Source organism: Centropristis striata, chromosome 18 (genome assembly GCF_030273125.1).
Source record: "Centropristis striata isolate RG_2023a ecotype Rhode Island chromosome 18, C.striata_1.0, whole genome shotgun sequence".
In the NCBI taxonomy this organism is placed as follows: Eukaryota; Metazoa; Chordata; class Actinopteri; order Perciformes; family Serranidae; genus Centropristis; species Centropristis striata.
Genome location: NC_081534.1, coordinates 35,969,338 through 35,991,755, shown reverse-complemented (window position 1 = coordinate 35,991,755; position 22,418 = coordinate 35,969,338). Strand labels below are relative to the sequence as shown.

Genomic DNA, 22,418 nt, shown 5'->3' with positions numbered 1-22,418 from the left:
GGTGTAGTTTGGTCTGTAGTTATAAATGTAAAGGTAAAGATTAAAGACCTCTTGGTGTAGTTTGGTCTGTAGTTATAAATGTAAAGGTAAAGATTAAAGACCTCTTGGTGTAGTTTGGTCTGTAGTTATAAATGTAAAGGTAAAGATTAAAGACCTCTTGGTGTAGTTTGGTCTGTAGTTATAAATGTAAAGGTAAAGATTAAAGACCTCTTGGTGTAGTTTGGTCTGTAGTTATAAATGTAAAGGTAAAGATTAAAGACCTCTTGGTGTAGTTTGGTCTGTAGTTATAAATGTAAAGGATAAAGATTAAAGACCTCTTGGTGTAGTTTGGTCTGTAGTTATAAATGTAAAGGTAAAGATTAAAGACCTCTTGGTGTAGTTTGGTCTGTAGTTATAAATGTAAAGGTAAAGATTAAAGACCTCTTGGTGTAGTTTGGTCTGTAGTTATAAATGTAAAGGTAAAGATTAAAGACCTCTTGGTGTAGTTTGGTCTGTAGTTATAAATGTAAAGGTAAAGATTAAAGACCTCTTGGTGTAGTTTGGTCTGTAGTTATAAATGTAAAGGTAAAGATTAAAGACCTCTTGGTGTAGTTTGGTCTGTAGTTATAAATGTAAAGGTAAAGATTAAAGACCTCTTGGTGTAGTTTGGTCTGTAGTTATAAATGTAAAGGTAAAGATTAAAGACCTCTTGGTGTAGTTTGGTCTGTAGTTATAAATGTAAAGATAAAGATTAAAGACCTCTTGGTGTAGTTTGGTCTGTAGTTATAAATGTAAAGATAAAGATTAAAGACCTCTTGGTGTAGTTTGGTCTGTAGTTATAAATGTAAAGGTAAAGATTAAAGACCTCTTGGTGTAGTTTGGTCTGTAGTTATAAATGTAAAGGTAAAGATTAAAGACCTCTTGGTGTAGTTTGGTCTGTAGTTATAAATGTAAAGATAAAGATTAAAGACCTCTTGGTGTAGTTTGGTCTGTAGTTATAAATGTAAAGGTAAAGATTAAAGACCTCTTGGTGTAGTTTGGTCTGTAGTTATAAATGTAAAGATAAAGATTAAAGACCTCTTGGTGTAGTTTGGTCTGTAGTTATAAATGTAAAGGTAAAGATTAAAGACCTCTTGGTGTAGTTTGGTCTGTAGTTATAAATGTAAAGGTAAAGATTAAAGACCTCTTGGTGTAGTTTGGTCTGTAGTTATAAATGTAAAGGTAAAGATTAAAGACCTCTTGGTGTAGTTTGGTCTGTAGTTATAAATGTAAAGGTAAAGATTAAAGACCTCTTGGTGTAGTTTGGTCTGTAGTTATAAATGTAAAGGTAAAGATTAAAGACCTCTTGGTGTAGTTTGGTCCGTAGTTATAAATGTAAAGATAAAGATTAAAGACCTCTTGGTGTAGTTTGGTCCGTAGTTATAAATGTAAAGGTAAAGATTAAAGACCTCTTGGTGTAGTTTGGTCTGTAGTTATAAATGTAAAGGTAAAGATTAAAGACCTCTTGGTGTAGTTTGGTCTGTAGTTATAAATGTAAAGATAAAGATTAAAGACCTCTTGGTGTAGTTTGGTCTGTAGTTATAAATGTAAAGGTAAAGATTAAAGACCTCTTGGTGTAGTTTGGTCTGTAGTTATAAATGTAAAGATAAAGATTAAAGACCTCTTGGTGTAGTTTGGTCTGTAGTTATAAATGTAAAGGTAAAGATTAAAGACCTCTTGGTGTAGTTTGGTCTGTAGTTATAAATGTAAAGGTAAAGATTAAAGACCTCTTGGTGTAGTTTGGTCTGTAGTTATAAATGTAAAGGTAAAGATTAAAGACCTCTTGGTGTAGTTTGGTCTGTAGTTATAAATGTAAAGGTAAAGATTAAAGACCTCTTGGTGTAGTTTGGTCTGTAGTTATAAATGTAAAGGTAAAGATTAAAGACCTCTTGGTGTAGAGTTCAAAGAGCTCGTGACCTTCGTGACACTTGTATGAACAGGCCAGACAGACTCCGGCCGCCTCGCCTCCCTGAGGGCTGCAGGTGCTGCAGGAGTACACCGCCTGGCGCCGCACGTAGCCCTGCACACACACACACACACACACACACACACACACACACACACACACACAGACACACACACACACACACACACACACACACACAGAGACACACACACACACACACACACAGAGACACACACACACAGAATGAGACGAAGAGGATGAAGATAAAAAGGACTCGAAGGACCTGTATATATATATAATATATATATATTATATAACAGACCTGTTGGTCTCTGACGAATCAGGGACGGTTTAAATATATTTAATATCCCCCACAAAGGTTTTTAGAAGTAAAATGTTCTGGTCACATCTCCCAACAGCTGATTCAGTCATCAGCAGACGCTTTGATCCAAAGCGACCAACAGGAAGAGTAAAATCAAACACCGAGGTCTAGTCCAGCCAGAGCTGTTAGTGCATCAATCAGGTCTGGAGAGGATCCTCTAAGGAGCAGAGCTGTGGTCTGGTCTAGGAGAGAAGGTCCTCTCTGAAGGTCTTCAGGAGGTTCTAAAGGTAGAGAGGAACCCTGCTCTGGTAGAACCGGTAGTGGTTCCACCAACAGAACAACAAACTCTCTGAGACTCTCTGAGACCCTCTACGACTCTCTGAGACTCTCTACGACTCTCTGAGACCCTCTACGACTCTCTGAGACTCTCTACGACTCTCTACGACTCTCTGAGACTCTCTACGACTCTCTACGACTCTCTGAGACTCTCTGAGAGTCTCTACGACTCTCTGAGACTCTCTACGACTCTCTACGACTCTCTACGACTCTCTGAGACTCTCTGAGACTCTCTACGACTCTCTGAGACTCTCTGAGAGTCTCTACGACTCTCTGAGACTCTCTGAGACTCTCTACGACTCTCTACGACTCTCTACGACTCTCTGAGACTCTCTGAGACTCTCTGAGACTCTCTACGACTCTCTACGACTCTCTACGACTCTCTGAGACTCTCTGAGACTCTCTGAGACTCTCTGAGACTCTCTACGACTCTCTACGACTCTCTACGACTCTCTGAGACTCTCTGAGACTCTCTACGACTCTCTACGACTCTCTGAGACTCTCTGAGACTCTCTACGACTCTCTGAGACTCTCTGAGACTCTCTGAGACTCTCTACGACTCTCTACGACTCTCTGAGAGTCTCTACGACTCTCTGAGACTCTCTGAGACTCTCTGAGACTCTCTACGACTCTCTACGACTCTCTACGACTCTCTACGACTCTGAGACTCTCTACGACTCTCTACGACTCTCTGGGACTCTCTGAGACTCTCTGAGGTTCATTCATCCACCTGTTCTGGTCATGTGACCAGGTCCAGACCTTCTAGAAGGGGGTCCCTCTGTGATCCAGGAGCAGTTGACTCCTTCTTCCTTGCTGCAGATCATTTCTGTTGATAAATCTTTGGTTTTTGTCTAAAAACTGGATCTTGCTGCGTGGTGACAGATCCTCCAGTCCACATGTGATAATATCAGATTTCTGCTCTGACTCCTCTGGAGAAGTCCAGTCAGGACCTGAATCACAGCCCGGACCAGTTCAGGAGGATCTGGGACCCATTAAATCCTTTAACAGGAGTGAGATCTCTTCCTGAGGACTGTTTAATGTCGGAGCTCGTTGTTTACCTCTCCTGTCCTCTTTTATTTACTTAATATAATATGAAGCCATCACTAGTTAGTTTGGGGGGCGGGACTTCTTTTGGTTTGTTTTGTGCTTTGTTGTCTGAATTGTTTTTGTTTGTGCTTATAAAATTGAAAAACCAATAAAAAGAGTATAAAAACAAAGAGTGACCTGAGGGTAGGAGCAGTGATCAGAGTCACTTCCTGCCAGCACGGCCGAAGCTTCTTCCTCCAACTCCTCGTCTTCCTCCAGAACGTCCACCAGAGAAACCGTCTGCTCCTCCGCCATCTCCTCCACCTGGACCACCTGGACCGCCTGGACCGCCTGGGCTACCTGGACCGCCTGGACCACCTGGGACCACCTGGACCGCCTGGACCGCCTGGACCGCCTGGACCACCTGGACCGCCTGGGCTACCTGGACCACCTGGGACCGCCTGGACCACCTGGGACCACCTGGACCACCTGGGACCACCTGGACCGCCTGGACCGCCTGGACCGCCTGGACCACCTGGACCACCTGGACCACCTGGACCGCCTGGGCTACCTTGACCACCTGGGACCGCCTGGACCACCTGGGACCACCTGGACCACCTGGACCACCTGGACCACCTGGACCACCTGGGACCACCTGGACCGCCTGGACCGCCTGGACCGCCTGGGACCGCCTGGACCGCCTGGACCACCTGGACCACCTGGACCACCTGGGACCACCTGGACTACCTGGGACCACCTGGACCACCTGGGACCGCCTGGACCACCTGGACCACCTGGGACCACCTGGACCACCTGGGACCACCTGGGACCACCTGGACCACCTGGACCACCAGATCATAACTAATTAATGTCCATCTCCACCTGGACCGCCACAACTATCATATTTATCATATATTCATGAATATTCATCAACCAATCTGGATCTTATGTCTCATTTATTTGAAATGTATTTATTAATGGATAGCCCCTTGAGATGAACCATCTCGTTTTCAAGGGGGTCCAACATAAAACACATAACTTAACACAACAACACAATCACATACAGCATGCACAAGGCTCATTGACAACATCTCTTCAGCATCTGATCATTAGAATATCATATCAATATGTTGATGATAATCAACTGATCATAATGTATTGATGATGTTCATTAGTAGTTCCCTGACATTTAGATGACGTTATGATAATAATGACCAGTAGAGGGCGCCGCCCCCCCACTCACCACACTTTACCTTGAATCAGACATTTTTAAAAATAAAAATGAAATAATAAAATAAAAATATTTCTAAATATTTGTATATATTTTTTAGATGTGCAAGATCAATATTTTACAGTTATAAATGATGAGTAAAATTGTTTTCGTTCATGGACGTTGTCTGATTGTCTGATTGGTGAATTATTTCTGCTCCGGGGCACAAAAACATGTACATGTGCGTCTTCAATACAAGAGACAGGAGCATGTCGGGCACTGAGACACATGTATATATACACATATATATATATATATGTGTATATACACACATACATATATACACACATACATATATACATGTTTACATATTATATATTATGTTACGTATGCATACACACCTTGCACAGGCTAAATATGACACATTGCTATGTTATTATTATTATTATTATATACATATACTGTTGCTGCTAAATGTAAAGATAAAGATTAAAGACCTCTTGGTGTAGTTTGGTCTGTAGTTATAAATGTAAAGGTAAAGATTAAAGACCTCTTGGTGTAGTTTGGTCTGTAGTTATAAATGTAAAGGTAAAGATTAAAGACCTCTTGGTGTAGTTTGGTCTGTAGTTATAAATGTAAAGGTAAAGATTAAAGACCTCTTGGTGTAGTTTGGTCTGTAGTTATAAATGTAAAGGTAAAGATTAAAGACCTCTTGGTGTAGTTTGGTCTGTAGTTATAAATGTAAAGGTAAAGATTAAAGACCTCTTGGTGTAGTTTGGTCTGTAGTTATAAATGTAAAGGTAAAGATTAAAGACCTCTTGGTGTCCATTACTGTTATTACTATATACGGTGATATATTATTATTATTGTTATTATTATTAATAATAATAATAACATCCTCCCTGACAGTAGAACACTACATGATTATATATTATAATATTATATAACATTATGATGTTGATTAGTACATGTTCACTCACTTTTTAGTAGGTTAGGAAAACCACCAGCCGCCACTGATAACAAAAACAACAACAACAACAATAATAAAAACAGTAAAACAGTTTCCTGCGTCAGTAAACAGAGTTAGCATCAGTTAGCATCAGTTAGCATCAGTTAGCAGAGATGCTAACTATTAGCTGCGGAAAAAAACTCAAACTTGCCGACTGACCGGAAGTGTTTCCACCGTCTGATGAGACTGTAACGGCCCCAAACCACCGACTGACCCGATCAATAACCATCAACAGATTGACCAATAGATCAGTGATCAGCTCCGCAGATCGATCTTTGTTTTCAGTCTGCTGCTGCGCGCTCTGATGACGGAGTTATCAGGAGGAAGAGACAGGGCGGAGCGGCGCGTGCGCAGTGTACCTCTGATTGGTCGGAGGGTATCAGGAGGCAGAGACAGGGCGGAGCGGCGCATGCGCAGTGTACCTCTGATTGGTCGGAGGGTATCAGGAGGTAGAGACAGGGTGGAGCGGCGCATGCGCAGTGTAGAAAGTAGTCTTCGCCACCTTTCTGTAGGTTTTACTGCGCATGTGCGGTATGTTTAGGATGTGACGCCGTGTCTTGTCCTCCCTGTCCTCTCCTCTGACGTCACAGAGAAGATGGCGGGAGTGTGTGTGGTGGCGGAGCTGCGGCTCAGGGACGGACAGACCCGCAGAGTCTCCGTCCGGCTGGAGAACCACGACCAGGACCTGACCCTGAACGCCACACGGCTGGGAGCTCTGAGGACCGGACTCCACGACCTGACCCTGAACGTCTCACGGATCCTCAACGAGCTGGTGGAGCGGGAAAAACCCGGTGAGCTCTCTGCTACGTTCACGGCCCCCCCGCCACGGTCGGAAATTCACGAGAGAGCTGACTTTGTTTGTCTTTTTATTATTATTATTATTATTATTGTTGTTATTATTATTATTATTATTATTATTATTATTATAATTCCATTTAAAATACTTTTCAGTCAGTCAGCACATACAAACACGGCGTGACTAAAGGTTGAAATAAACAGATAAATATGTTGAACCCTGACAGGATCACATGATCAAACGTAGTGATTTCAGACGTATCGTTAAATCTGCGACATATTTAGTTTTCTGTGAAGGGAAACGAGCAGAACTGTTTGTGGTTGTGGAGTCCGGATTAACCCTCTGGGCCCACGCTTCTGAAACGTGCTGCGGTGAATCCGGATTAATCACAAACAGTTTGCTGGTCACAACATATCCGAAGATAAGTATTAAACGGCTGGTAACCATAGGAACAGTAAACATCCTGCAGCCAATCACAGGGCAGACAATACAAGAACATCCTGACAGTCGACACTCAGGGCAACCTTGCAGCTCCTCCTGACAGACAGAGAGGAGGGTTAACATCTCCTGGTCTTACCTGAGGGTTAAAAATGAAATAAGACACGAGTCATAATTAACCGAATCGAGTCATCAAGTCTTTTCCTCGCCTCCTCTGTGGGCGGGGCTAAGGTGTGAACATACAAACAGGGACGTGGTTCTGACTCTTCACCTGTGTCTTACCTGTTGCAGGCGAGGAAGAGGACGATGAAGACGACGATGAGGAACCAGAGGAGCCTCCAAACTCTCAGTTACAGCCTCCAGCTAAAAGATCCAAAACTGGAAACACCAGAGGACACCTGAAACACCTGAGGACACCTGAAACACCTGAGGACACCTGAAACACCAGAGGACACCTGAAACACCTGAAACACCTGAGGACACCTGAAACACCTGAGGACACCTGAAACACCTGAGGACACCTGAAACACCTGAAACACCCGAGGACACCTGAAACACCTGAGGACACCTGAAACACCTGAGGACACCTGAAACACCTGAGGACACCTGAAACACCCGAGGACACCTGAAACACCTGAAACACCTGAGGACACCTGAAACACCTGAGGACACCTGAAACACCTGAGGACACCTGAAACACCCGAGGACACCTGAAACACCTGAAACACCTGAAACGCCTGAGGACACCTGAAACACCTGAGGACACCTGAAACACCAGAGGACACCTGAAACACCAGAGGACACCTGAAACACCTGAGGACACTTGAAGTCGCTTCTGTAAAATATTATTTTTTTCCCTTTTTTTTTTTACAAATAAACAAAGTTAAAATCTTATTTTGGTCATTTGTTTTATTTGATCCAAGTTTATCCTTCCTTGGTGGGATCCTTCCTTGGTGGGATCCTTCCTTGGTGGGATCCATCCTTGGTGGGATCCATCCTTGGTGGGATCCATCCTTGGTGGGATCCTTCCTTGGTGGGATCCTTCCTTGGTGGGATCCATCCTTGGTGGGATCCTTCCTTGGTGGGATCCATCCTTGGTGGGATCCTTCCTTGGTGGGATCCATCCTTGGTGGGATCCATCCTTGGTGGGATCCATCCTTGGTGGGATCCTTCCTTGGTGGGATCCTTCCTTGGTGGGATCCATCCTTGGTGGGATCCATCCTTGGTGGGATCCTTCCTTGGTGGGATCCTTCCTTGGTGGGATCCATCTAGGTGGGATCCATCCTTGGTGGGATCCTTCCTTGGTGGGATCCATCCTTGGTAGGATCCATCCTTGGTGGGATCCTTCCTTGGTGGGATCCTTCCTTGGTGGGATCCATCCTTGGTGGGATCCATCCTTGTTGGGATCCATCCTTGGTAGGATCCATCCTTGGTGGGATCCATCCTTGGCGGGATCCATCCTTGGTGGGATCCTTCCTTGATGGGATCCTTCCTTGGTGGGATCCTTCCTTGGTAGGATCCTTTTCTTTTATTATTTTCATTTTCTTATTGATTATTAAGAGTTTAGATTAATGATCAATAAGAGGAGCAATGATCAACAGGAAGTAAAACTGTCAGACTGTTTCAATTCCAAAGCAAAAAATCATGTTTCTGCAGATTTCATCACAACAACATATTAACGGACAAAAAATGTGTATTTAATATATTTTTTAATTGACCTCAAAGTGGACAAATTATGAAATAATTAGTATCAACCTATTTCAGCTTTGTGAAAGTCAAATAAATAAACAATAAGACTGCAGATTTCCATTTTTACAAAAATGTGAAAACTACTGTGTGAAGTTTCCTGAAACACATTTAAACATTTAATTTACATCCACAGCAGAAAAAAACATGAAACTCCGGAACATCCAGGAAAATAAAAGCCATTTATTCCGTACCTGCAAAAACTGAAATCTAAGTCAGATTAAATATCTCAGATCAAGGGGATATCTGATTATTTTTGTCTGATAAGATAGTTCTTAGTCAGCAGTTTTTTATTTTTTTAGACTGTTTTTACTTGTTTGATAGAAAGATTCCACGGCTTTTGCCCTATTTTAAGAATTTGAAAAAAAATATTGTACATACAGATAAAAATCTTTGTAGCTGTATCAGTAAAAGTTCACTAGTTTTTAGTTTGACTTTGCTGGTTTCTTGAAATATAATGCCTATGCATATTATTAACTCAAGCATATTTTAGGTCACGTGTAATTCATTAGAATCAAGAAAAATGCACTCGTTATTAGTCAGAATACACTAATTCTAAGATATTTGTTGTTCATTGAGATTAGATATTTTTACTGGTTTTGGAAAGTCTTGACAAGACACATTTTCTTGCTCCATTGGCAGATAATTTTGCTATTTTTAAGCAAAATATACCTCATTTTTATACGTTTGTTTCTTGTTTTTACGAGCTGACTTTTTGCAGTGTGAGACGTGTAATAATCACGTTTTAATCATAACAAGCAAGGCAACAGAGTCTTCTGGCTGAAAGATCAAAAACAAGCTGGATGAAGTTTAGAAAGGTTTTCTTTCACCAGTCGTCCTCAGACATCTCCTGGTGCAGCAGGAAGCGGATCAGACCTCCAGGCAGCGGCAACTTCTTCACACGTCGACGGCCAACCAGCTGCACAACCTGCAACCTGCAGAGCTGCAGCAACGGCCGCGGAGGGGCTGCAACACAAACCAGGAACACAACTGACAAACTACCAAACCAGGAACATAACTGACAAACTACCAAACCAGGAACACAACTGACATACTACCAGTCAAACCAGGAACACAACTGACAAACTACCAAACCAGGAACACAACTGACAAACTACCAAACCAGGAACACAACTGACAAACTACCAAACCAGGAACACAACTGACAAACTACCAAACCAGGAACACAACTGACAAACTACCAAACCAGGAACATAACTGACAAACTACCAAACCAGGAACATAACTGACAAACTACCAAACCAGGAACATAACTGACAAACTACCAAACCAGGAACATAACTGACAAACTACCAAACCAGGAACATAACTGACATACTACCAGTCAAATCAGGAACATAACTGACAAACTACCAAACCAGCAACATAACTGACAAACTACCAAACCAGGAACACAACGGACAAACTACCAAACCAGGAACACAACTGACAAACTACCAAACCAGGAACATAACTGACAAACTACCAAACCAGGAACATAACTGACAAACTACCAAACCAGGAACAAAACTGACAAACTTCCAGTCAAACCAGGAACATAACTGACAAACTACCAAACCAGGAACATAACTGACAAACTACCAAACCAGGAACATAACTGACAAACTACCAAACCAGGAACATAACTGAGAAACTACCAGTCAAATCAGGAACTTAACTGACAAACTACCAAACCAAGAACATAACTGAGAAACTACGAGTCAAACCAGGAACATAACTGACATACTACCAGTCAAATCAGGAACATAACTGACAAACTACCAAACCAGCAACATAACTGACAAACTACCAAACCAGGAACACAACGGACAAACTACCAAACCAGGAACACAACTGACAAACTACCAAACCAGGAACATAACTGACAAACTACCAGTCAAACCAGGAACACAACTGACAAATTACGAGTCAAACCAGGAAGAAAACTGACAAAATACCAAACCAGGAACACAACTGACAAACTACCAGTCAAACCAGGAACATAACTGACAAACTACCAGTCAAACCAGGAACACAACTGACAAACTACCAGTCAAACCAGGAACATAACTGACAAACTACCAGTCAAACCAGGAACACAACTGACAAATTACGAGTCAAACCAGGAAGAAAACTGACAAAATACCAAACCAGGAACACAACTGACAAACTACCAGTCAAACCAGGAACATAACTGACAAACTACCAGTCAAACCAGGAACACAACTGACAAACTACCAGTCAAACCAGGAACATAACTGACAAACTACCAGTCAAACCAGGAACATAACTGACAAACTACCAGTCAAACCAGCAAGAAAACTGACAAACTACCAGTCAAACCAGGAACACAACTGACAAATTACGAGTCAAACCAGGAAGAAAACTGACAAAATACCAAACCAGGAACAGAACTGACAAACTACCAAACCAGGAACATAACTGAGAAACTAGAATATGATGGAAAAGTCAAATAGTCAAATTAAAACTAAAACTTTTGGTCATTTTGTGTCTTTTCTGTTCTTTTTGTGTCACTTTTTGGTCATTGTAAGTGGTATGTATGCCTTTCTTGTTCATCTTGTGTCTTTTTTGGTCATTTTATGTCTTTGTAAGTCATTTTATGTCATCTTTTGGTCATTGTTTGTCAGTTTTTGCCTCACCTGCTTTGTCCTTGATGACGCTCCAGTCGGGGAAACTGTCCAGGTGTTCCATCAGTCTGGAGCAGAGAGTCACATGACCAACGTAGTCCAACAGGACGTCAATGATAGGCCCCGCCCACCGACAGATACTGGGAGCTGAGATCATCTCACAGAACTGTCAATCAATTACAATACTGTCAATCAATCAAATAAGTTCTGTTTTCTTTATCTAAAATTGAGAAAACTTTATAATGATGGCGTTCTTGACTTTCTTAGTAATAGCTTATATTGAAACACGCTTCCTGTCTAATGGTTAGGGTTCCTCACCTGGACGCTTCCTGTCTAATGGTTAGGGTTCCTCACCTGGACGCTTCCTGTCTAATGGTTAGGGTTCCTCCCCTGGACGCCTCCTGTCTAATGGTTAGGGTTCCTCACCTGGACGCCTCCTGTCTAATGGTTAGGGTTCCTCACCTGGACGCCTCCTGTCTAATGGTTAGGGTTCCTCACCTGGACGCTTCCTGTCTAATGGTTAGGGTTCCTCCCCTGGACGCCTCCTGTCTAATGGTTAGGGTTCCTCACCTGGACGCCTCCTGTCTAATGGTTAGGGTTCCTCACCTGGACGCCTCCTGTCTAATGGTTAGGGTTCCTCACCTGGACGCCTCCTGTCTAATGGTTAGGGTTCCTCACCTGGACGCTTCCTGTCTAACGGTTAGGGTTCCTCACCTGGACGCTTCCTGTCTAATGGTTAGGGTTCCTCACCTGGACGCTTCCTGTCTAATGGTTAGGGTTCCTCACCTGGACGCTTCCTGTCTAATGGTTAGGGTTCCTCACCTGGACGCTTCCTGTCTAATGGTTAGGGTTCCTCACCTGGACGCTTCCTGTCTAATGGTTAGGGTTCCTCACCTGGACGCTTCCTGTCTAATGGTTAGGGTTCCTCACCTGGACGCTTCCTGTCTAATGGTTAGGGTTCCTCACCTGGACGCCTCCTGTCTAATGGTTAGGGTTCCTCACCTGGACGCTTCCTGTCTAATGGTTAGGGTTCCTCACCTGGACGCTTCCTGTCTAATGGTTAGGGTTCCTCACCTGGACGCTTCCTGTCTCATGGTTAGGGTTCCTCACCTGGACGCCTCCTGTCTGATGGTTAGGGTTCCTCACCTGGACGCTTCCTGTCTAATGGTTAGGGTTCCTCACCTGGACGCTTCCTGTCTAATGGTTAGGGTTCCTCACCTGGACGCCTCCTGTCTAATGGTTAGGGTTCCTCACCTGGACGCCTCCTGTCTAATGGTTAGGGTTCCTCACCTGGACGCTTCCTGTCTATTGGTTAGGGTTCCTCACCTGGACGCTTCCTGTCTAATGGTTAGGGTTCCTCACCTGGACGCCTCCTGTCTAATGGTTAGGGTTCCTCACCTGGACGCCTCCTGTCTAATGGTTAGGGTTCCTCACCTGGACGCTTCCTGTCTAATGGTTAGGGTTCCTCACCTGGACGCCTCCTGTCTAATGGTTAGGGTTCCTCACCTGGACGCCTCCTGTCTGATGGGGGACTCTATCATCGAGCTCCCGGTCTGAGCGCCTGGTTTTGATTGGTGGATGAGGTCGGGAACCGTAGGTGCAGGTGAAGCAGGAGTGGGCGTGGCCTCCGTGGTCCAGCAGGTACTTGAACAGGGACAGGTACTTCATGGAGAACATGTAGACGGCGGGGAAGGTGGTGGGGTGAGTCGGGATGGCGGCGTTAATGTCCGCTCCGTGCTCCACCAGCAGGGTGACGGTCTGGACGCAGCCCAGCCTCACCGCCACCATCAGCGGCCGGAACACGTCCAGGTTGGGGTCGGCGCCGGCCGCCAGCAGCATGCGCACCGCCTCCACGTTGTTGTTGATGACGGAGAAGTAGAGCGCCGTGCTGCGGCGGTCCTCGTACAGCTTGCACTGCTCGTCGGACAGCTGAGCGTTCACGTCGAAGCCCGCTGCGATCAGAGTCTCCAGGATGTCGTCACGGTTACGCTCGGCGGCCAGGTGGAGCGGGCTGATGCCGGTTCGCCGCACTCTGACCTTACTAGTGACCGGGATCAACATGGAGACGATGCTGAAAAATATAATATATACGTATTCAAATATCTAATAACAGGAGGAAACACTAACAGCTGATGACGATTTTCATGTTTTAAATTAATATCATTTATTCAACAATACTACTGCTCATAACAATAATTATAATCATCATAATAAGTACATTTTATTTGTTTTATAATAATTGTGTTGCATTTTCCCTCCAGCCTCACGCTGAAAACCTGTTTCATAAACTTATTATCATTAATAGTTGTTATAATCACACTGTAAAAAAGTGTCTGTAGATTTTAGGGTGAAAAACTGCTAAACCATGACAGTAAAAGACGTAAAATGATAAATGAGTTAATTCAGTGTCAGTAACAATGAAACACTGTGAATGTTTATATCAGACAAAACGGTATTTTAACAGAAATATTCTGTAATATTTAATGGTAAAATCTTTAATTTATGCAGCATTTATAAAGTATTTTCTTGGATTTCTTGGATGGAAAAACTTCCATAGTAAAATATGGAATAAAGTGGCAATCTGAAACGTGAAATCAACAGTGTTAATATCATTTTACTGTTATATTACAAAAAGTTGCACCGTATTTATTACGGTAAAGTTCTGGCAACCACAGCTGCTGGTTTTTACCGTAAAAACAACAGCTGTTTTTGTTTTACGGTGCATTGTTTGAACATGTTATCCAGATTCTTCTTTATTGTTTATAAAGAACAATAATTAATTTTTTTAGCTGATGGATTTAAGTTTGTACAAAGATTTATTCAGTCAGAAACTCGTCCTGGTGTTTGTGGATTCTGTCACCAGGTGATTTTAAACCTTCGGTAGAAAGAGAAGGATTTTGTAGTTTTAGCAGAAAATATGCTGGTGCACTAAAAACCAGACAGGAGTCTGTTTTCCTCACAGTAACACTGAAATCTGCTGCTATGAAATAAAGCAGACCGTCGTCTCTGTGCCTACGTGTCACTTCCTCTCTGGGCGGCGATGTGGAGCGGTAACAATCCTCTTTTTCCAGGTTTGTTGGCGTCGGCCTTCTGAGCCGCCAGCAGCTCCACCACCTCCACGTGGCCGTTTTTAGCTGCTTCATACAGAGCCGTGGCTCCATCAGACGCCTGGGTGTTAATGTCTGCACCTGCAGGGCCACACGGAGGGGTCAGAGGTCAGGGGGAGGGGGAGGGGGGTCAGGGGGAGGGGGGTCAGAGGTCAGGGGGAGGGGTCAGAGGGAGGGGAGGGGTCGGGGGGTCAGAGGTCAGAAGGGGGGGGGAGGGGTAAGAGGGAGAGGTCAGAGGGAGGGGTCAGAGGTCAGGCTGCTCTGCTGAACAGTTTTATAAACATTCAAACAGGCAGAACACTTCCTGTCTGGTCGAGTACAAATCTAAAGATGAAAACTGTTTATATTTATGTGAATATCATAAACGTCTGACAGTCTCACAGACCCTTTTCTTCTTCTGTTGTCACTGCTGAGGAATGGGTTAACCCTCTCTGTGTTCTTCTTTCACCCCAAAACAATCAAACATTTGCTAAATAAGCTGTGAATGTGACAGATTGTTTCCTGGAACGCAGCAGAACGTGATTTATTTACATCATGTGAGTGTTAGCGGTGGAACCGTACCGTGTTTGAGGAGACAGCGCAGCGTGGCGAGCTGCCCGCTCTGGGCCGCGGTGAACAGCGGCGAGATGCCGTATATGTTGGCGAGGTCGTGTTTGGCGCCGGCCTTCAGCAGCATCTCACAGACCTCCACGTTGTTCCGGCCCGCCGCCTCCTGCAGCGCCGTCCAGCCCTGGTTACAGTGAGTGTTGACCGCCGCGCCGCGGTTCAACAACGCCGCCACGATCGCAGCGCTGCTTCTCTCACAGGCTGCAGATAGAACAGACGTTAGCAGAGTTATCAAAAACATTATTCAGGTGTTGGTCAACCAGCTGGTTCTCTTTTTTAACGGTAAAATTCATACATCTGAATATCAATAATTCACTTTGTGTTCTTGTTGGTGACAGAACGGAGAAACAAAACATAACTTACCAATCAGTTCTTTCTGGAATATTAGTAGCATTATCATGTGTAGCAGTTAGCCTGTTAGCTCATGTTAGCCTGTAGCTCATGTTAGCCTGTTAACTAATGTTAGCCTGTAGCTCATGTTAGCCTGTAGTTCATGTTAGCCTGTAGTTCATGATAGCCTGTAGCTCATGTTAGCCTGTAGTTCATGTTAGCCTGTAGTTCATGTTAGCCTGTAGCTCATGTTAGCCTGTAGCTCATGTTAGCCTGTTAACTAATGTTAGCCTGTAGCTCATGTTAGCCTGTTAACTAATGTTAGCCTGTAGTTCATGTTAGCTTGTAGTTCATGTTAGCCTGTTAACTAATGTTAGCCTGTAGCTCATGTTAGCCTGTAGTTCATGTTAGCCTGTTAACTAATGTTAGCCTGTAGTTCATGTTAGCCTGTAGTTCATGTTAGCCTGTTAACTAATGTTAGCCTGTAGCTCATGTTAGCCTGTAGTTCATGTTAGCCTGTTAACTAATGTTAGCCTGTAGTTCATGTTAGCCTGTAGTTCATGTTAGCCTGTAACTCATGTTAGCCAGTAGTTCATGTTAGCCTGTTAGCTCCTGTTAGCCTGTTAGCTCAAGTGTACCTTTGTATAGCGGCGTCTCTCTGTCGTGGTTGGGGGTGTCGGGGTCCGCTCCGTTCTCCAGCAGAACCTCGACGCATCGCAGCTGAACTTTACTGACGGCAACCAGCAACGCCGTCTCACCGCGCTCCGTCCGCTTGTTGACCATCCCTGGCTGAGCTGAACACCAGGACACTTCTTTGTTGGTGTGTTACTGTGTGTGTGTGTGTGTTACTGTGTGTGTGTGTGTTTTTGTTTGTGTGTGATGTGTGCGTGTTACCTGACAGCAGGACTCTCAGACAGGTGTCCTGACCGTACCACGCCGCCTGGTGAATGGCGAGCCAGCCCGGTTTACTCGGCAGCATCAGGTTGGTCCCTGAACGCATCGCCAACGCTTTCACTCCGCTCACATCACCGACACGGACGGCTCTGAACAGAGGCTCCTCCTCCCTGCACCACACAAATACCCATCAGCCACCTGTGTTACCGCTGTTGCTCTGTGTTAAGTTGCTCGGTGTTTGTTTTGCTTTGTGTCAAGTTGCTCTGTGTTTACGTTGCTCTGTGTTTAAGTTGCTCTGTGTTAAGTTGCTCTGTGTTTACGTTGCTCTGTGTTTACGTTGCTCTGTGTTAAGTTGCTCTGTGTTAAGTTGCTCTGTGTTTACGTTGCTCTGTGTTTAAGTTGCTCTGTGTTAAGTTGCTCTGTGTTTACGTTGCTCTGTGTTTACGTTGCACTGTGTTAAGTTGCTCTGTGTTTAAGTTGCTCTGTGTTAAGCTGCTCTGTGTTAAGTTGCTCTGTGTTAAGTTGCTCTGTGTTAAGTTGCTCTGTGTTTAAGGTGATCTCCAGGTGAAACAGGTACTCAGGGTTCTGATGGCGGTATCAGAACCACAGTGGACTCACTCTTCAGGTTCTGGAGCCATGTAGACCAGACCGCCATCGGGTCTGCGATACGCCACCATGCGTTTCCCAGAACCCGTCATGAAGCGACTGATCGTCCCGTCAAACGTCTTCCTACCACAGAAACGCCAAGACAACAGCCAATCAGAGCAGAGCAGGACGTGAGTACAACCACGTGGACTAAACTGTGAGTTTACGTACGGATCAGGAGGAGCTTCTGCAGGTGGATTGTGGGAGCTGTAGTTCGATGCGCTGGTGTTTCTGGTTGCAGGTTGGGGAGGTGCAGCGACGGCGGGAGTGGCGGCGGTGGCGGTGGGAGCGGCGGTGGTGTTGCAGCGCGTATCGGTCAGACTGCGCTCAATGGCGAGCTGCAGCAGCTCGTAGTCACTCAGGTTACTGTAGAGCGAATAATCCTCTAAGGATTCAGGGGGAGCCGCCATGACCAAGAAACTCTAAACAACTGCAAGCATCCAAAACAAACACAGAGCAAAACAAACACAGAGCAAAACAAACACAGAGCAAAACAAACACAGAGCAAAACAAACACAGAGCAACTTAAAAACAGAGCAAAACAAACACAGAGCAACTTAAACACAGAGCAAAACAAACACAGAGCAAAACAAACACAGAGCAAAACAAACACAGAGCAACTTAAACACAGAGCAAAACAAACACAGAGCAAAACAAACACAGAGCAAAACAAACACAGAGCAACTTAAAAACAGAGCAAAACAAACACAGAGCAACTTAAAAACAGAGCAAAACAAACACAGAGCAACTTAAAAACAGAGCAAAACAAACACAGAGCAACTTAAACACAGAGCAAAACAAACAAAGAGCAACTTAAACACAGAGCAAAACAAACAAAGAGCAACTTAAACACAGAGCAAAACAAACACAGAGCAACTTAAACACAGAGCAACTTAACACAGAGCAACTTAAAACAGAGAAAGCAGAGCTGAAAGTCCTGCAGCGTGACTTGCGGAGACAGAAGTCCTGACCTGGTTCTAGCAGGTCCTCTAGACTCCAGAGTGTGTCTGCATGTGGCTCCGCCTCCCTCCAGGCTATTTTCAGGACCTGCAGCCTGAACTCGAGGACCAGCTGACCTCTAATGTTGCATCAACGTTAACAACACAATAAATGTTGAACGTGCCTCATAAAGTGGATTCATACAGATCTGAGCCTGTATTATATCACATCTGTTTAATAATCTGAGATCTGCTGCTGTGTGTGTAGGTGTGTGTGTGTGTGTGTGTGTGTGTAGGTGTGTGTGTAGGTGTGTGTGCGTGTGAGTGTGTGTGTGTGTGTGTGTGTGTGTGTGTGTGTGTGAGTGAGTGTGTGTGTGTGTGTGTGAGTGTGTGTGTGTGTGTGTGTGTGTGTGTGTGTGTGTGTGTGTGTTATTTTTAACTGTAAATTGAGTAGCAGGTCAGAAGTTTCAGTGTGAAATAAAAATAAGCGAAGTGAAGGTTAACGCACTGTGACTTATTAAAGAGTTAAACTGCTTTTATTCCTGTTGGCCACTAGAGGTCAGTGAGAGCAAGGGCTTCTGGGTAATGTTATCAGATATTATTAATAATAATACTAATAATAATACTAATAATAATAATAATAATAGTAATAATAATAATAATTTAATAATAGTGGACCTTTTGTCCACTATTATTAAATTATTATTATTATTATTATTATTACTTCTACTATTATTATTATTAAGATTATTATTATTATTAGTATTATTAATAATATAATAATAATTGTTGTTGTTGTTATTACTTCTACAAGTGCAAGCAGATTTGTTGTGCATGAAAACTTCCCAGATGAAACAGAGTCCATCAAGTCTCAGCGGGACTAACGCTGATATTTATAGATATTAGATATTTGGTAACACTTTCTATGAAGACTACATCTATAGTGCATTATGAGCGCATTCATAGTGAATTATAATGCTCATTATAATCAATCATAATGCATTATGACTGCACTCATAAACACATATAAAGCTTCATGATGCACTATATCAACAGTTATAAATATAGCTTATAATGACTTATAAATCCAAGTGTCTTATGAGTGCTCTTGACTGGTTATAAACTACAGGCTGACTGATGAGGCTTATAATACATTACAACTACTCATAGCCCTCTATACACACACCTCAACAATCAATTGTTATAAGGACTCATAGGATGCCATAAGTATAAATAAATGATCAATGTATGCTTTAAGTAAAGTGAGGTTCATATGGACGCATCTATAATGCAGCATAGCTAGCAATGAAACATCATGATTAGCTATACTGCAGTCATAATGCATTATGATTGATTATAATGAGCATTATAATTCACTATGAATGCGCTCATAATGCACTATAGATGTAGTCTTCATAGAAAGTGTTACCAGATATTTCTACTCTATTCTTGGCTTATCTGTTTGAGTCAAGTGTTTATTTTGATTTATGAATAGATTTGTGTGTGTGTGTGTGTGTGTGTGTGTGTGTTTATATCCTTTTTCATTTATTCTTTTTTTTTACATTTTTATTTAATTTATACATCTACATTTTTTTGTTTATGGGTGGTTGTCTTGTTGTTTTTTTCTTTCTTTCTCTTTTTGTTTTCTGCTCATCTATAGCCATCTCCACTTGCTTATTGTTACACATTCAATTGCTGTGTTGTGATTCACAGAAATGTTATTTTATTATTTTATTATAGAAGTCGTTGAAGTATTAATGGGTCCATTAAGAGGGGATCTGTTCCTTCTGATGCTTCTTCACATAATTTTGTTTGGTCATTTGATTTATGATTGCAAGATGGTATTTAAAAAGGAAAAGGGGAGGGACAAAGAAACCTGGTTAGTTAAATCCTTTACAGGCTATATATTTCCCCTGTTGTTGTTTTTTGCGTGTTAATTAAAAGAAAAAAACTAATAATAATCAAATAAATGAATAAAAATGAAATGAAGTAAAGTAAAATGTAGATTAAACACTGTAAAGAACGTATTTGTTTGATATTGTTTGTAGATGGCTCACAGAGCTTCTCGTGCTTCCTGTTTCTTTTGTCTCCACAGCTAATAATCAGCTACTTATCTGTGTATCTCTCTAATTTTCTACTTTAGATTACTCTTTACTGCAACTTCATTTAGCCCCATTTGCCTTTTGTTTTGTTTGTTGCATCCTTCTTCAGTGGATTACTGATCGGTGCCTAGGTCGCTGCCCTAAAGGTTACCTTACTTTATTTCAGGAGCCTCACTCAGTGTTCACTGTATTGTCTCGTCTTACTTGTCTACATGCTCTTCAGAAATTGTGTTGCACTGGCAAACGTCATCACTCAAAGAGAATTATGTCTGGTCTTAATCTTAAACTTTAAATGAGCGAGGGTTAAACTCTCCAGTAAAAAGACTGAAGTGCCTCCAGTATTTAAAGCACAAAAATGTGGATATCGCCTTAATGCAAGAAACTCACTTGAAGTCTGTTGATGTCAACCGATTACAGAATAAACAGTACAAAGTGACGAAGGGAGGGCTAATATTGACTAGAAGAAAATTACATTCTTCTTTAAAATCCTCTGGTTCTGACAGTGAAGGAAGATTTTGTTATGCAATAGTGACCCTTAACAATAGAAAATCTGTCTGGCCTCAATCTAAGCTCCTAATGTCTGGAAGCCTGATTTTTTTTGACTCCATCAAATCCATTTTGTTGTCATCTCCTGATGCTACTCTGATCCTGGCGGGCGACTTTAATTCGTTAGCTGATCCTGATGTGGACTCCTCCAGTTCTGTATCAGCTTCAGAAAGAGCCTCGTCCGCATATATAACATCTTTTATAAGAGATTTAAACGTAGTTGATATTCGCCGTATATTAAATCCAACTGCCAAGGATTATACTTTTTCTCCATCACGACATCATTCATTCTCTCGTATCGATTACTTCTTTATTTCTCCCATTTTATTGAAGTGCACGTCCTGTGCATCCATACTTCCCATGTTACTTTCTGATCACTCTCTGGATAACGTCTTAGGACCGGATAAAGCTAAGAGATGGCATTTTAATACAACTCTGTTGTTTAAAATGAATTTTTTAGCATATATCACTGAGTGAGTCTCTTCACTCTGATTCAGATGTAAATCCTCATGACCTATGGGAAGTAATGAAGTGTCACATAAGAGGAGCGTGCACCTCTTTTTCTTCGTACCTGAATAAAAGTTGTCGTGAAAAAATTGAGAAAAGTGTCTCTGAAATAGCCCTTCTTGAATCCCAACAGAAGTCAAACTATAGCGAGCACAGGCAGACATTGCTATCTTCAGCTAAATCAGCATATCAGTCACTTACCACTGCACAGGCTGAATTCCTTCATATGAGAACTCGACAAAGCTTTGTGAATATGCTGAAAGACCCAGTAGGCTCCTGGCTTTAAAATTAAAAAAATCTGAACAGTTGGCCTCTATAGAGTGTGTTAGAGATGGAAATGGTAGGTTGTGCACTCATCCATCTGATATAAATGATGCTTTTACTTCTTTTTACTCTACTTTGTACTCTTCTGAAACATCTAGAGAGAGCCATGATATCATAGAGTTTCTTAACTAGATGCGATGCCCAAAAACAAATCGCCTGGCCTGGATGGAATTCCTCCTGAATTGCTTTCTGAGCTTTGGCATATAATAGGTCCTATCCTCCTTGACTCTATTAACTATTCTTTTGGTTGGCTCTTTTCTCAGAGATCAAAAAATAGCATTAATTTCTCTTCTTTTAAAAAAGGAGAAAGATCTGCTTCTTAACTGTGATCTCAAATTATTTGCTTAAGTGCTTTCAAGGAGGTTAGATTCATGCATCACATCTCTAATCCCTCCAGACCAGACCGGGTTTGTTTAGAGCCGTCTGGCTTCTGACAACATCCGCCGTTTATTACATATAATCGAGGCATCGACTGACGACCCCCCTTGGGCTGTATTATCTTTAGATGGAGAGAAGGCCTTTGATCGCCTAGAATGGAATTATTTGTGGGCAGTGTTGCATCGTTTTGGTTTCGGTCCCATCTTCATAAAGATGGTTCGTACACTTTACTCCTCTCCTTCTATGCGTGTTCAAACGGGTCACCCTGGCTCCTCTAACTTCACTTTATCAAGAGGAACCAGGCAAGGTTGCCCTCTCTCTCCGGGCCTTTTTGCCCTGGCTTTGGAACCATTAGCCCAGGCAGTCAAGACATTCTCCCTATTACAATTAAAGGAACACCGCATCATATTTCTTTGTACGCGGACAGTATTTTATTGTACTTGTCCGAAGTTGTCAGCTCGGTCCCACATGTCTTTACTCTCTTTAGTAAGTTTGGCTCCTTCTCTGGTTATAAAATAAACTGTTCAAAATCCACACTCATGCCGCTGTTTAAACCAAGAACAATTTTGGATTCATCCCATATACC

The 22,418-nt window shown here is 42.7% G+C and overlaps 2 protein-coding genes across 3 annotated transcripts in view; both read right to left on the bottom strand.

Moving 5' to 3' along the window:
* The window catches only part of ubr7 (ubiquitin protein ligase E3 component n-recognin 7), a 20,578-nt gene extending 14,507 nt beyond the window's left edge, over positions 1 to 6,071 (bottom strand). Inside the window, exons 1-5 of one of the 2 annotated variants that reach the window (XM_059356104.1) lie at positions 5,987 to 6,071; positions 4,337 to 4,450; positions 4,033 to 4,244; positions 3,807 to 3,959; positions 1,905 to 2,038 (exon numbers count right to left, since the gene is read on the bottom strand). In XM_059356104.1, coding sequence (XP_059212087.1) covers positions 1,905 to 2,038; positions 3,807 to 3,959; positions 4,033 to 4,244; positions 4,337 to 4,450; positions 5,987 to 6,056 — 683 coding nt within the window. In that variant the 5' untranslated portion in view covers positions 6,057 to 6,071. Of the gene's footprint in view, positions 1 to 1,904; positions 2,039 to 3,806; positions 3,960 to 4,032; positions 4,264 to 4,336; positions 4,451 to 5,986 lie in introns of those variants that run through there. The other variant, XM_059356105.1, reaches the window with a different exon arrangement.
* A 2,803-nt stretch (positions 6,072 to 8,874) lies between these two features.
* On the bottom strand, positions 8,875 to 17,549 carry asb2a.1 (ankyrin repeat and SOCS box containing 2a, tandem duplicate 1). The gene is made up of 9 exons (XM_059356097.1): positions 17,209 to 17,549; positions 17,011 to 17,121; positions 16,393 to 16,562; positions 16,137 to 16,292; positions 15,124 to 15,369; positions 14,472 to 14,643; positions 12,962 to 13,526; positions 11,468 to 11,621; positions 8,875 to 9,773 (listed from the first exon to the last, which is right to left on the bottom strand). The coding sequence occupies exons 1-9, from the start codon at positions 17,445 to 17,447 to the stop codon at positions 9,634 to 9,636; spliced, it is 1,953 nt and encodes a 650-aa protein (XP_059212080.1). The 5' UTR covers positions 17,448 to 17,549; the 3' UTR covers positions 8,875 to 9,633.
* Between the last annotated feature and the right edge of the window lie 4,869 nt (positions 17,550 to 22,418).

Coding starts and splice junctions, on each gene's coding strand:
- asb2a.1 (XM_059356097.1), bottom strand. CDS start 17,447: ATGGCGGCTCCCCCTGAATCCTTAGAGGATTATTCGCTCTACAGTAAC. Junction 17,122..17,208: donor GCAGAAGCTCCTCCTGATCC/GTACGTAAACTC, acceptor TTTCTGTGGTAG/GAAGACGTTTGACGGGACGA. Junction 13,527..14,471: donor GCCCAGAGAGGAAGTGACAC/GTAGGCACAGAG, acceptor TATATTTTTCAG/CATCGTCTCCATGTTGATCC.